General features: G+C 40.5%; 1 protein-coding gene across 7 annotated transcripts in view; it reads right to left on the bottom strand.

Moving 5' to 3' along the window:
• Nucleotides 1-15,105, bottom strand: part of GABRB2 (gamma-aminobutyric acid type A receptor subunit beta2) — a 229,586-nt gene that overhangs the window by 168,506 nt on the left and 45,975 nt on the right. For 3 of the 7 annotated variants that reach the window (XR_013929983.1, XR_013929984.1, XM_080399300.1), the window contains exons 1-3: nt 13,599-15,075; nt 13,379-13,470; nt 12,437-12,504 (exon numbers count right to left, since the gene is read on the bottom strand). Coding sequence is in view for 5 of the 7 variants with exons in the window: in XM_080399300.1 (XP_080255426.1) it covers nt 12,437-12,504; nt 13,379-13,470; nt 13,599-13,675 (237 nt within the window). In the remaining 2 variants the exon portion in view is untranslated. Of the gene's footprint in view, nt 1-12,436; nt 12,505-12,700; nt 12,772-13,378; nt 13,471-13,598; nt 15,076-15,105 lie in introns of those variants that run through there. The other 4 variants (XM_080399298.1, XM_080399299.1, XM_080399297.1 and 1 more) reach the window with 4 other exon arrangements.

Below are 15,105 nucleotides of genomic sequence, written 5' to 3'. Positions count from 1 at the left end.
CTTCCTAAACGAGCATAAAACTCCACGATGCTATACTATAGGACCAGACCTACTTCCATATGTGCTTATTCCTCTCAGGTCCTCTTGTACAAGATTTTTCATTTCTACCTTCTCAAACCAAGTTTTCCTCCTTGTCACCTCATTTCTTACTAGGCCTAAGGAAATAAAAGGCGGCAATCAAAGAAATGTGATTTTGCTGTATGTCTACACAGAGGAGAATCTCTGTTATTTATTTTTTTAAATGGCTGTAATAACTTAAGCTCTACTGTAATTTTCCTTATCTTAAAAGTAATAATAAAGGTAAAGAAAGGTTAAGGAGTATGTTGTAGAAGCAGAAAGATCTTGAGGTAAAAGATCAAAATTTAAGGTAAAAATCTGAATCATACAAAATAATTCACTTTGGCTGTTTTGTTTATATATTACAACACTGTTTTCCTGATTTGCCCATCAGATAAAATTATTTTTCAATTTGTGGAAAACAGTCTGATTTCAAGCTTGAGTAAGCAGTCTGCCGTTTATCATCTGAGCTATGAAACAGAATTAATTTATGTATTAACAGCGCATTCATAGTATTAATCAAAAAAAATCTATTTAATATTCAGTTCCCCATTACTTAATGAAATGCAGATATTGGCTAACTCCTTAATTATGAAATAAAGGCTACCAGTTCCTTCCCATTTAAGATATCATTTAAAATAAACAATATTGTTTAGAATGCTAACTATAATGAAATCATGCAAAACTCCTGTTATGTGTTTCTCACTCCTTCCTTTTCTCCCAAGGTAGGATCAACTAGACCCACAACCTTTCCGAGATAATCACAGTGGTTCTTTAAGACTAACATAAATCAATCTCAGTCCCTCCAGTATTTGTACTACTAAAAATTTTGTCTAATATTTGACCTGAATCTCGATGCTGTGGTTTCAACACATAACTCCTCATATTAAATCCTACAGTTCTGAATAGTAAATTTCAAAGTGGCAGAGGTAGACACAGGCTCCACACCAGCCAAACATCAATGTGTTTGTTTTGACAGCAAATGCTCCTCAAACACAGAACTCTGAGAAACAATTTTCAAAAGCCAAACAGCAATTTTACTACTGCATTACAAATGACCACAAGCAAACAGAGATTCACTTCTAAGATGGTTGGTGATGTAAGAAGGGTGGTTGCATGTCATTGTCAAGAAGGGCACAGCAGAATATGGGCAGAAAAGGAAGAAAAAAAAAAAAAAAAAAAAAAAAAGGAAAAAACCCACCAGCCCCCAAAGGCTGTGTTATCTCACTAGACAGAACCCGAGACAAGTGGAAATATTAATCTCTCTATCTAAATAACAGTTTAGTTCCCAACACCTACAAAGCTAAAAATGTTGTGTATATTACAGTCAATACGTTATTTAACTATAATGATATGATAGCCATTTAAAAAAAAATTATGCTTTTTCCAATATAATCCGAGCAGTACTACATGTTCCACTTGAAAACTTTCTTTGGTCTGTATTACTTAAGGAGGAAACACATATGCAATTTTTGTTTTCAAAAAGTTTAACTCAAGAGATAATTGAAGTTACATAAAATATTAAATACTTCCTTGCAGAAACAATTGTTTCCCCATAAAACTGATTAAACCAAAACCTTTTCATATGCCAGAGTAGCAATTATGGTTGAAATCCTTCATTCTGAATCTTTACTAAACGATTGCTACCTTCATGCTTTAATGAAACTGTTATCTAGTCAGCACATTATTGTGGCATAGATGTCTATCTCTAAAATGTCAAATGCCGTATCAAAAGTTCATACATCATCATGTTCTCAAAAAGTCAACTCAATTAAAAAGTTAATTAAAATTTAATTCTACACTTAAGACTTTGCATTACCCATCTACCTTACCAAAGATGATTTTATGATTCAGAACAAAAAGATTCATTTTTATTCACTTAAAGTAAAATGAATGCCAGAAAGTTATTTATGTAAACTTATGTCTTCCCTTTACCAGCAGGCAAAGTCTGGCCCTGGTAGGAACCACATGAGCCTTCTTATGCTGCCTCACCAATGATTTGGTTGCGGTACAGGCTAAAGACCACGAGTAAAAAAGTACACTCTTCCCATGTTAGGACTCGCCAGCTTTTAAATGTCCTTAAATCAAAGCTGCCAACAAGGTCCTACAACTTTCTGGCCAATAAAACCTACCAAGTACATCTGTTCACTCCAAAAGAGCACCTATTGTACAGCAACTATTTTGCAGACTCCTACCCCGTCCCCATTCACATTGAACATCCAAGACATCAGAGGAGCCATTTCGTATTGCAGTTCAAGTCATTTTAGTACTAACAAATCTTCTGTGAAAACAGGGCAGAAATAGCCTCAGTGGAAAAATCAGCATCAGATTTACACGTTTTAAGACTTCAAAACAAGTCTCATGCGGGATTTGAGCTCACCAAAGCATTCTGCAAAGCCTATGCACAGACGTGGGTACTTTTGAATGCAGGCCGTTAACTAGAATTATTATGGATTTCTCTAAGTGGTCACTTGTGTCACATAACAGTAGATTAATGAAAACTGTATTCATTTCTAGGCATTTACACTAACAAGAATGACTGTAACAAAAATGCCAGGAGACCCTTAACTATAAATCTATCTTTTGGGAATTTATAAATCAGCTATAATAACCCATTTTTTACTGGAATTTGATACAAAAGGTCTCAGCTATGCTTAACTCAGTAAACGTTCTTACAACTTTGAAAAAGCTTCTTTCAAAACTGAAAAAAGTAATTTTGCAAATCAGTTTTGTATCTACTGAGGTTGTTAAGCATTTCATCCTGAGCACCAAATGTGGCATATGCTACAAGATATGAACATTACATCTCTAATTCTATTAGGCATGGAATTCCTGAAAGAATCGCAGAACATCAGTGAATAAAGAGCAACAGGACAGTACAACAGATAGAACATTCATATAAATTTTAGGAAGATTTCAGATAAATTAAAAGGCTTCTTTCATCATTCCTGGACTCACATGATTCGTGAAACAATGATGCAATTATTTGCAAAATACTGCTTTTCATTTGTAAATATAACATGTATTTGTTTAATCCTATTTCCTTCTTCCCTATAAGTTATCTAAAAGAATAAATAATTTCTTAATAGGGAATAGTAAGAGACTCACATTCTTGATTTATTTAATTTTAAATCTCATAGTTTACTGGACCATCCAACTGATATTTTTTTTTTACTTAAATTTTATTTCTTCTTCAGTGCATATCTTCTCAAACATGGATTAACACTGTTATTGCCACCCCCGAGGGAGCCAACAGAACCTATTGGGTCAGCAGTCCTTGAAAAAGAAAAAAAATAATTCCACAATGCTCTACAACTCCGTTGGAGCTGCAGGGTCTATTAACTCAAAAATACATTTTATAAAAGCTACAAATATTGGTTACACAATGGATCAAAATTACTTCTGGACTATTGGGTAACAACTGTTATGCAAATGATAACACATATTTACCGTTACAAACCATAAGAATTAACAATACGTCACTACTTTTACTAAATGGATGCAATAAAGTGTGTGTGTGTGTATATATATAGTATTTATTTTTTTTACAACATATATTTTTAAAGGCCTATACAGCGAACAAAAAGTTTGAACACTGATATTACCGAGTTGAGCAGAACGTATCTCTGTTCCAAATATTAAAAAACAATTTAAACTTTCATGAAAATAAAAAAAAAAAATTAATCTACAATAGAAATTAGGACCAGGTTTACAAAAGGGCTCTGTATCACAGCAGTAAATAGCTTTTCAAAAGGCTTCAGTATCTTATTCAGACACTTATTACATGTTTAAATAGGTAGTTCTCACTAAGAAAAAAATTACTTCATTTCCTTGAAAGCAATAGTAACTCCTGGCTGCTTCACAGGTGTATGCAATGGAAGAAGTTGAGTAAGAAACACTTCCAAAACCCAAAATCACAGGGGTCAGTCACACTTCTCAGGCACCCCAAATATATGAAAACCCACAAGCTTTTCTGGAAGACCATCTCATCTCAGAGGGGTTTAGCGTGACTTTTACCTAACTCCATGCTTTCTGCCCATTTTTCTCAAGGGTCATAACTAAACCAATCAAACAAAAAGAACCCAAACACAAAACGTTTAGGGTATTTTGCACATTAGGACCCTTCACACTACATCAATCTAAAACAACTTTTCAAGAAAATTGACTGTGATGAGTCTTCTCTGGAAAAAGTTGCGTTCACAAGTCTCTGCCACTTTGACGGTTTAGTTTCCCGGTTCCTGAGGATCTGTACCACACTGCGACACAGGGTACAGCTGCTCCAGTTGGGCAGGCATATTTTTCCCACTTAAGCCCATTCAGACAGGTTTACAATATCTAAATCTCATGAAAAAATAGAAATGTAGTACGTTTAAGTCATGCCTAACAGCCAGTCACGGCTCCTGTAATTCCAAACCATTTCCAGCACAGAGGAGAAGGTTGTGTTGGCAGCCTTTCACAGCTTCACTCGCGACATGAAAGACCTCTCTGTTCCTGGTCCTCTGCACTTCGAATGCTTCCACTCACAACCACCACAGGCTACTAAGCTATCTAGAATAAAGGTTCACGGCACCCAGGCTGCTATGCAGCAAAAGAATTCAAAACTCATGAGCACAGGAAGGAGACATTCAAGAGCAGCAATCAGGACACTCAACTGTGAAGGCAAATTCTGGGGTTTAATCCATTTTCATAGAGTTGCTTAGTTAATGGAAATGCCTATTCATTAAAGAAGAAAAGGAAGAAGAAACGGTCCAGACAGCAGGCACTGGAACAAGGATTTTTCACTTCAAGCAGCTGGATTTTTTTAATATGCTTTCATTAGAGTAATTTAATGTACCACCCCTGTCCAAGGCCAAACTCCCTGTAATTTTTTTCCTTCTTCTACTTGTTCAAGTTTTATAGAGCTCAACTTGTCTTCCAGCACAATCACAATGGATCAGTGGTTCGCCTATAGGAACACCAGTGGAAATACTCTGAACTGCCACATCTACTACAACAGCACACACTTGAAACCCAAAATACATCTCTCAGAAGGGTTCCTTTTTCCCCCCATGTCATTAAATTCTTACTACTTGAAAACTAACAAACGAATCCCTCTGTCAGTATTCACAGAATAAAAATTAATATGAGTTAACCTTGACAGAGATATGCACAAAGCAGCTCAGGATAGACAGAAATAGCACAGTCCCCTCATTCTTTAAGTCTGGGGATATGGGAAGAGCTCAGGTTCTAAATGCTGTGATAACCTACATTAAATATGATCTACAAATTCTATATTCAGTTGCACACATGTCAACATCCTGAATGTTAAAATATATTTTCTTATTTAGAACATTTTCATTTTGATTGGGAATTACATACTTATTTGCAAAACTCATACAAAAAAGAACACATTCAGTAGATAAAATTCCAAGTCTGGGAGAATCTTTGCACTGATTAGCTAATTTGAAAATACTTAGCCAGACAGTTTGCATGCAAAGATCTTCACAGGCAAAACCTATGAAGTGAGAGCATTGCTACTTCACAAACTGGCATTCAGACAGGTCAGACTCTAGCTGTGAATATGCCCACTATATCTCTATTCCTACAACGCTTGTGTTACACTAGCTGCTATGTGTCCATTGTACATAGCATTGCTGTCAAGAAACATGAGCAGGATGGGAATCCCTGTAGAAGCATAGTAAGAGTAATTACAATAAAGCACAAAGTCTGCTGTTTCTCTCTTTTTGCCAATCCACAGTATGCCTACAACGTTAATGTATTTACGCACGTTCATTTATTTTTAAATTATAGATTGCATTTACCCATAATAGCCAATTTTTCAGTATTAATAACTCAAGATATTTGACTGTTTCTAAAGTTAACTCTAAAGACAAACAAGATGCTATCTTTCATTACTTAAAAGAGGCATTTCAAAAATTACCTCATGGATGAGCACCTCCCTTTGAAATGAAGGGACTAAATCTCTCCTAATTCATATAAGCACTTGCAAAGACCTACAGCATTAACCACTAAAAGGCTACAAGGAATCTGGATTACTTGTAGAGTAATAATTCTTTTATTTTTCTAGAAGACCGTACTTCAACATGGTTGAATACTAAAGGCTCTGCTGTAAACCTTGCAGAGGGCTGCATGGGGTATGAGGATAAGAAAGGGAGGGAGGAATAATAAGGATTTAGTCATGGTGCACTGACAGACTTTAGAGACACTAAGAAGCACAAATACAACCATTTGAACAGCTTAAACTTGTAACAAGTTTGTAGAGCCACAACATAAAAATCTTCCATTCTAATACATGGTTCATCTATAAAGATTTTATGTGATTTTCAATGGAGTAGTTATGAAATAAAGCAGCCTATAGTAGGAGCTAACAAAGTACACTTCATGTTCATTCCCACGCTTTAGCAGCAAGCCATTGCCCATAAAACATATTAAAGATAAATATATCTTTTCTTCTATGGCAGGAGCCAGATTACTTAAATATTTATAGGTCAAAGCCTTCTAAAAACAAGGCAGCAATAATTATTAATTCAAATATACAAATCACGTCCAAGGCAATCTCTTTAAATTACTGACAACCACCCCTTGGTCTGCTAAGGCCACTTGAAAAATAACCAACAACAACAAAACAAGAAGATTTTCTACTGATTAAACTGTTGCAACACTGTAGCACAACAGAAGCACAATCCAATTAACAAACCATTTATAGGACCTTAAAAAGAAATAACAATTATGTCATGCTTCCAGATACATAATATATAAACATACAGAATATATTATTGCTTCTGAACTGGCTTATAAAAGTTGTTAAAAACTCAGTACATTCCTGCATACATACTCTAGAGAAATCATTTCCTACTGTGGCTGCAAATATTCTTGCAAAACCAACACGAAAACTTCAGTCCACATGTAGCATACCAGTAGGAATAACTTGCTTTGGTCCCCAAGGGTAAGCATGCTACTTGAACATGGGAGCTCTTAGTTATTTTTACATACCTTAAAGCTAAGAAGGGAAAAAGCCTGAATTAGAGACGTGTAGTAACAAGAACTGGAAATCCATACTAATGTTATTTACTCCTATTCAAAAATAAACTCTTGTGATGTTATCCTAGACAATAACTAAACGAACAGGTAAAACAGGGCTTTCAGTAAAAGAAGTTGTCACTTCTAAGATGTATATCACCTGCTCTGCATTCACAGGAGTCTCTGCAGACACTTCAGTATGAGTCAGTAGTGTATGAGCACAATAATTTGGCAAGAGCCAAATTCAAACTGTCTGCTGAGAAACGCAATTTTGTGTGAAGAAGCATATACCTCTACGACACAGGGGAAATAATAAAACCAACAGTCTCTAGCAGCAGGAAGTGTTTAGGATTAGCGAAGCAACACCTTCCCAATATTTCTAATATTTCATCTTCAATGCATTCTCAGTCCTGTCCTTTCCTTATTCTCTCTATGGATCATATACAGCAACACATACAACTAGAATGGATCGACAAAAGAAGGCATTGTCCACCTTTTTCTGTACCAGTGTATATAGGACACTTGTTACGATTTCCTTTCTCTTCATTTTTCTTTACCAGGGCTTTCCCCCTGAGTTTTCTGGTTTGGAATAGCTCCGCCTTATTTTCTTACCACTTAACGCCCATTTCTTTTTATATCACAGGCTATCTCTTCCTTTTTCACACATAAGGATAACTGCTTCTACTTGAGAGGTAGCCACACAGCTCCCCTTGTTTTCAGAATCTAAACCTGAATCTCTTGGGCTTTGTTAACGTCCCCCACTGAAAATAACTCAAGAAAACATGAACGATTAAGAAAAGCAGTAGTGGGTCTCTATTATCAAAAGCAAGTGTAAGTCAGAGGTCTATCAGCAAATTACAGCTGTGCCTGTACTTTTTTAGGCTGAGAATATTCTGATCTATGAGTATTATACTTTACTATTTTATGCAACTTTGGCATATCTAAAATACAGAAGTGAAATATAATATATAAATTAAAGCTTCTTTTTATTTTTAGAGCTTTGAAGTTACTAGGTTCTGTTGTGTAAAACTTGGCATACACTATTGAGTAAACCTTTCTCTGATAGATAACAGCTCTTTTGTTTCTCCAGCTCCCACTTGATGGAAGGATTAAGCATTCAATCAACCCTAATGGCTCCCACTAAAACAAACCAGCCTATTGTATCTATTTAACTCCATGTACACATACTGAGCCCAAGTGCCAAAATCTGTACAATGATAAGCAAGCAAATATTTAAAATTAAATAAAGAGTTCAGATTCCTCTTAGCAGACCCCCAATGACCCACAGTATGAAGAGTTATATTTAATTAAATTTACAATCCATTACCTCAAAAAGTGTATATTTCTTGGGTAAAAAATATATCCGTAGAACATTTTTCTCTCTTTTCAAGACATCCTGTACTAAAATCCCAGAATAGTCACAGACCAAGGGGCAGGGGGGAGGAGAGAAGGAAATGTTGACCTATTTAATAGGAATAAGCCAAGACACAGAAAACCACCACATGGCTGACATTATCCACAGAAATTATCATGTCTTATCTGGACAGATCAAATGTACAACATTTTATGTAAAATCTTCAGTAGTGTCTAGGGAAGAAAATTTATTCCTGTACTTCTTAATGAACCTGAACCTATTTTTTATATCGGTTTATGAAGGAACTGTTGGGAGGAAAGGGGAGAAAATAGGAATGGAGGGCAGTCTCGGTTGCTGTGTTGTCAAGGAGTCTACTCCAACAACTAACTAAGGAGATGAAAAGGTGGAAATGTGACATCCCAGCTAGCACTGGTTATTTAAAACAAAACAAAACTACTGTTTAAGCTCTCTGGAGATATTTTTATAATGAGTGGTTATTATTAAGGAAAAGGAGGCTAGGAAGAAAATTCAAGCACAATAAGAAACACCTGGAAACTACCTTGAGAACACTGCATTAGACTCCCTGCAATACAGCTAATCTTAAGCAAAATCAAATTTATTAGCCCAGGAAGACCACTTTAGTAGTTTTCACACCTCTCCATGTCTGTTTTCTATTCTTACCTGAATAAGAGAAACCTTAAGCAAAGCCACAGTATAATTAACATAAAGCACACACTCAACAATACTGCAGGGCCTGGTCCAGAGAGATGAATGGATTAGCCATAATCATTATTGTACTGCATAAAATGTATATTTTTTTCTTCACAAAATACAAAAAAAATTAGTCCAAATAGTCATGGCACTTGTCAAAAAACACACACGCCTGAAGTTCACTTTTCTCACATGCATTTGGTGCATTCCCTAAAGCTGGAAAGAATTCTGTTCGCAAGTACCAGTACTTTAAACTCATTTTTTAAAACCAAGGTAAATGCCAGTTCAAGTTTCTGACAGCAAAAGATTAAACAGCTTACAGTTTCAACTTTGTTGCATACCAGAAATATCTGGATAGCTGCAAAGCCTGTTACACCCTAAGTTTCTTACAATGTGAAGTACTGAGAACCTCCTTAAGAATTCAAAGTCAACAATCACGTTCTTGAACATCCTAAACACACAGTTACTTTCTATAACAGCAACCCTAAATTTTCCCATCCAATAAAGTAAAAACTTTATGATTTACTTCCTGACACTGGAGACAAGCCTTCTGCCTGCAGAGCAACACAAATGTATATGGTAGATGGAACCCGTCAAGACGGGAAGAGGAACATAAGACCAATAATTTTAAGGTAAGTTAACACTGGAATTAATATTAATTGTCTCAAGCTTAACTACAATTATTTAGCCTTCCTCTCAAGGACAAAGTTTGCTCCTGTTAATGTTAATACCTGACTCCAGGCAACAATTTGCCTTTATCTCAAGTCAGTGGTGTTTGCCATGACTACAGGCAAAGCAACAGCCAGCCCATGGCTCAGAAAAACAGGTTCATACTTTCAGAAGACTCTCTCTGTCTCATTATCTCAGAAGGCTTTGCATCAGCTAGCATTCAATAGCATTCCTCCTGGTTTCTACCTTAAATTCTGGTGAATTTGCAAGGCAAAAGTCGAGGACATGTGTACCAAGTTATTTGTTGCCTGCTTGCATGTCTCCTCCCTTATGCCAGGCCTATCAGGGTACATTAGTACTTGTTATGCTGCAAAGATCATGGTGAAATGAACTGTTGCATGTTACATTTTGAAGTTAAGCAGATTAAGAAAGTAATCTTGGTTTGGAATCTCTTCTGAAACTGTAAGTGAAAAAAATTATGTAAAATAAATGCCTGGTTTTAAAGAATAGTCAGCTCCTTAGAGTAAAATAAGCCCAGAGCTTAAATGCTTTAGGCAAATGCGGGAGACAAAATTGCCTATACATTTCCCCTCCCTCCCCCTGGAGTTCTGCATACAGTCTGAAAACTTTTCTCACAAAGGTCAAACATTTCAACAACAAAATAAACTGACTACAGAATACTAAAAACACTCAGTTTTACAGTTTGTGTCAGATCACAGTCTTCTAATATGCTCTCACTCTTAACTGAAGCCCAAATTTCTAGAAATCATTGAAAGAAACCAAGAAAATAAGACTCACAGGAATCTTCACAATCTTTTTTAAGAAAGGAAAACATTTGGCAGTACCTTCCAGTTTTGAAGGGATGCAGGGATATAACACTGACCTAGTAGATCACAGTTCCATCAAGAAAACTGTCAGCATTCCCACACTACTCATGGCTGTCTAAGAAATAATTTGTATGGCCGTATCTCTCCTACCCATAGTTCTTTTCATGAAAAGCAAGTTTAAAATACATTGCAATGTTCTTCCTTTGCACTTAAAGCTCCTGGAGGTAGAATACTAAATTACAAGTTCAGTGAAACAAAGTTTGGCAGCACAGTTTAGCCACTTGGAAATATTTCACAAGTAATGCTCGAGGTGAAATTATCCAGAGTTTTCTTGGTATCTTGAAAAAAAAGCAGTATCAAGCTCTCAGTCACCAAGACCTCCCAGTGTCACAGAACAGCCACCAGTAATGTCATCCTCAAATTAGGCCAAGGGTTATATTTCACATCATGAAAAAAAATCCTGTACATCACACAACACAACTAGTTTGAGAGCAAATATTTGCCAATTCATTCAGTGCAGTGTCCCTGAAAACCCAAACATGCCACTGAGGAATTAGAGAAAACATTTTAGTAGTAGAATGATATTAACACAACTGGTAACTTTCAAACTATTGTTTTGAAATGCATCACTACAGCTACAGCAGTATCCCTAAAATGACATGTCTTTAGAAAAAGTTTTCCTTACAACTTCAAGAGTAATAGAAAGTTTGCTTCAAACAATAAATTTCTATCAAAATATTCACAAACATTTATTTTGTATCAGTGTCTGCTACTATGCTTTGGTGTCTTTATTTTATATTCTTCTTGTATAAAACCCTGAGAGCATGAGGCCAATTTCTGTGTCTTTAACCAAGTAAAATGTAAGTTAAAAACTTCAGAACTTGACACCAAATACCTCCAAATAAGCAAATGTTAGAAAAGTTTAGCCTAAACCAATAACAGCTTCTACAGAAGAGATCCGAGGCTTCTCCACACTTCATTACTCTCCCAGGTAACAAAAACAAACATGGGAAGCCTTACTGTGCCACAAACAAGTTCAGCCCCTCAGCACAGTCTGTTCAAGACAAACATCTTGAAAAATTAAACTTGTAAAATCCTCAACTCAGTCATGACCACCCAAAATTGTAAAAAAAAAAAAAAAAAAAAAAAATTAAAAAAAAATGTCACGTGAGCTTTGGATACACACAGAAATAAAACCCATTTGGTTCTTATCTTTTTTAATCGCAACTGCACTGCTGGGACAAAAAGGAAAAATATTTGTAGAATATTAGACCGAGAAAGGCGTGGAAGCAGGTTACAGTACAGCCGTTCGCTCCCGGCCCCTGCCCCCCCCCCACGCGGCGGTGTAGCCGGCCCGCGGCGCGCCATACCCCCCCCCCCCCCCCCCCCCGCGGCGCCCCGCGGAGCGGCAGCGCGGCCCCGTGGCGGCAGGGTGCCGTGCGGGCCCGCGGCCGGCAGGGGGCGCCGTTGCTCGCGGCACGGCGGCGCGGGCGGGCAGCGCCTCGGGAGCGGTGCGGCAGGACCAGCCGCGCGGGCGGCCCGGGGCTCCCACCTTCTCCGGTCCCGCCGCCGGGGGGAGGAGGTGGCGGGGGGGGGGGGGGAAGGGGCCGACACGACCCTCCTTCCGCCCACTCCCACCCTCCCGGGCCGACCCTCTAGGAAGCGGCTGCTCCGCCCCAGCGCCGGAGGCCGCGCCGGGTCCCCGCACGCCCGTGGGCGCCGCTCCGCCTCGGCAGGGGCGGGGGAAACGACAGCCACCCCCGGAGCGAGCGACCAGCCCCGGACCCTAAATACTCACCATATTGACTTCTGAGACCATGTCTATACTGGCAATGTCTATGTTCATGCCGACAGCCACTGGGGGACCTGCAAACCGACAAGATGGTCCGCAATGTGATCTCGAAGAACTTAACTCGTTCTTACCGGAGTTCGCAGCGCTACGCGTAGAAACGACACGTTTAAGCAAAGCCAGGAGGCAGGCAGGGCGCGCCCCCACACCTGCCCTCCCCCGCCCCCACAAAGGCAGCACAAGCGGGCTGCCCCCCGCCCCCCCTGGGCTCACCCTGCGCGCCCCCCGCCAGCTGTAGCCGGGCTTTATGTAACGCGCACACACGTGCTGGCAACGGCTCGGGGCCGGACGGGGGGTCCCTCGCACACACACACCCGCCCCCCAGGCCGGGGAGCGCGGCCCCACGCCACCCCCCCGCCCCTGCCACCCGGGCAGCCCCGGGGACGGCGGGCAGCGAGCCCCGGGGGCGGGGTGGGGGCAAGGGGACACCCACCGCCGACGCGTCCGGAGTGAACAAACTAGTTGGACGTGGGAGCGCGCAGGGGGTTAAATGACATTTTCGTATCGGTTAACAGCACATCTTGTACTCAAAAATAGTAAATGTGATCACAGGCACATTAGGCTGAGAAGAACAAAACGTTGGGTAAACTTAAGGGATTTGCATCTCGGTAAAACCAGTTAAACGAGGGCTTAATTACAGGTTAATAAAGTATCAGCACCCACACGAGATGAGGGACCGATTGCAAACGTGCAAGACGTTTAAGTGATCGCATTAAAGAGCATCCTGTGCTAAGAAAATTGAGCGACAATGGGCTTAACTTTGAATCAGCTTGAGAAAATGGCAACACACACGCACCCCAAAGCAACAGCACCCACCACACGTTTAAAAGCCACACACCCCGTACACAGCCCACATAAGCCATCTCCCTTATTAAAAAGCAGTCAAATTACCTCCAAAATCTGGCCTCAAGCGAATGTCATAGCCCTTCAGCAGTCTATCCACGGTCTCTTTTACCAGTGACATGTTACTAGGGTCATTGACACTAAAGGAAAAAAAGAAAGAACAATACCACATTATTTCTTATTTCTCAGACTCTGGTTGCACATTCCTCTCGGCAGCAGCATGCAGTGCAATTCAAAGTAAAGCAAAAGAGGTACCTTCATCACTCACCTCTGTGCACACACCACGGCTATTATCAAAGGGAATGACCAAATCCCAAAGTAACCCTTTTTCCGGACTCTCAGCATCCCTTTAGCTTTTGATATGATTTAGGGTTTCAGTGAAGAGAAGAAGAGATCCAACTTATTCTGGCCAGTGCAGTAATTCTAATGTGAAGCGCATGCGCACGGCGTACCACAACATCAAAAGGAGCAGTGGTTGCTGCTGGAGATGGAGCAAATTTCCTTGCCAAAAAAAAAAAAAAAATTAAAGGGGAAGAAGGAAATGCATTATTTAAAAAAAAAAAAAAAAAAAGTCATCCACAGGAGGATCGAGTATATTTTTGTTGTCCTTTTTGTTAGTCTAGAAAATAAATCACAGCAAGGAGAGAAGTTTTAGGAGTTGCAGGGTACAGAGGCTTTGCAACCCAGTTTAAGGGGGGAGGGGGGGCGGGGGCTGGACGAACTCGGACTAGACGGAGGGGGAATAGGTTAACGAGGGGAATGCAGAGCACACGTATGGTGCCGGGGGCAGGCGGCGAAGAAAGGGGGCAAGCTTAACTTTTTGGTCCCTGGAAAGAAGCGCCTGAAACGAGGCGAGGTGCGGGCAGAGGAGCCGGCGCTTGCAACGGGGGCGGGCGGTGGGGGAGGAGGGGAGATGGGCGCCTACAGTATTTCTCACGGAAAAAAAAAAAAATGATGACGAATAGTTTCTTGTAAGAGGGGATTAGGTTGTTTCCTTCCTTACTGTGCTGCCAGGCGCTGTTCCAGGGGCAGCGGCGCTGGGGACTGAGGGGTCCGCGGCTGCCGCCGCCGGCTCCCGCGGGTCATTTCCCGGTGCCGGAGGGGCGGGCGCGGAGCCCCCTCGGCCCCGCTCCCCCCCGGCGCATTGTCCATACATCGACCGATGGTTAACCCAGGGATGCAAGTTCCTCAGGTTGAGCTAAGCCTGGCCTCGGGGCTGGGGGCAGGGGGGTGGGGGAAGGAGAAAAAAAACACCACCCTGAAAGGCAGTCAAGCTTTTGGTGACCATGCAGACCCGGTGCAGGTTCGTAAGCCCACTTACCTTCGTGGGTAAAACGCCCGAGCTCTTCAAATGCAGCGTCTGATCCAATTAATGCCTCGGAAGAAACCGGAGACGAGCGAAAAGCTGATTTGGGGATGCTTTGAATGACATTTAAATCCTGAGCAGAAAAAAAGATAGAAAGGAGAGAGAGAAGGAAAAAAAAAAACCTAAACCCCGAAAAATAACAAACACCGGAGTTAAATTATTCCTCGCAAATCTGCTTTGCGCCCGTGGCTCCTTTTACACCACCACCTCCTCCCGCACATACCCGCTCGGCCCCGCGGATCGGTGCTGCTCCAGCCAGCGGATCTGGGCGTGCTCACGTCCTCGGCCGGCCCGGGCTGTGCGGGGAAGGCAGCGGGAGCACTTCGGGCGTCAATTAACAAAAGAAATATTTAACTCGCTGCAGGAGGGTGGAGGAGGGGGAGGGGGGGGGGGGGGGAGGAAGAAAACC

Source organism: Falco punctatus (genome assembly GCF_963210335.1).
Source record: "Falco punctatus genome assembly, chromosome: 8".
Classification (NCBI taxonomy): Eukaryota; Metazoa; Chordata; class Aves; order Falconiformes; family Falconidae; genus Falco; species Falco punctatus.
The sequence above is the reverse complement of the archived record's forward strand: the minus strand, read 5'-3'. Positions and strand labels throughout refer to the sequence as shown.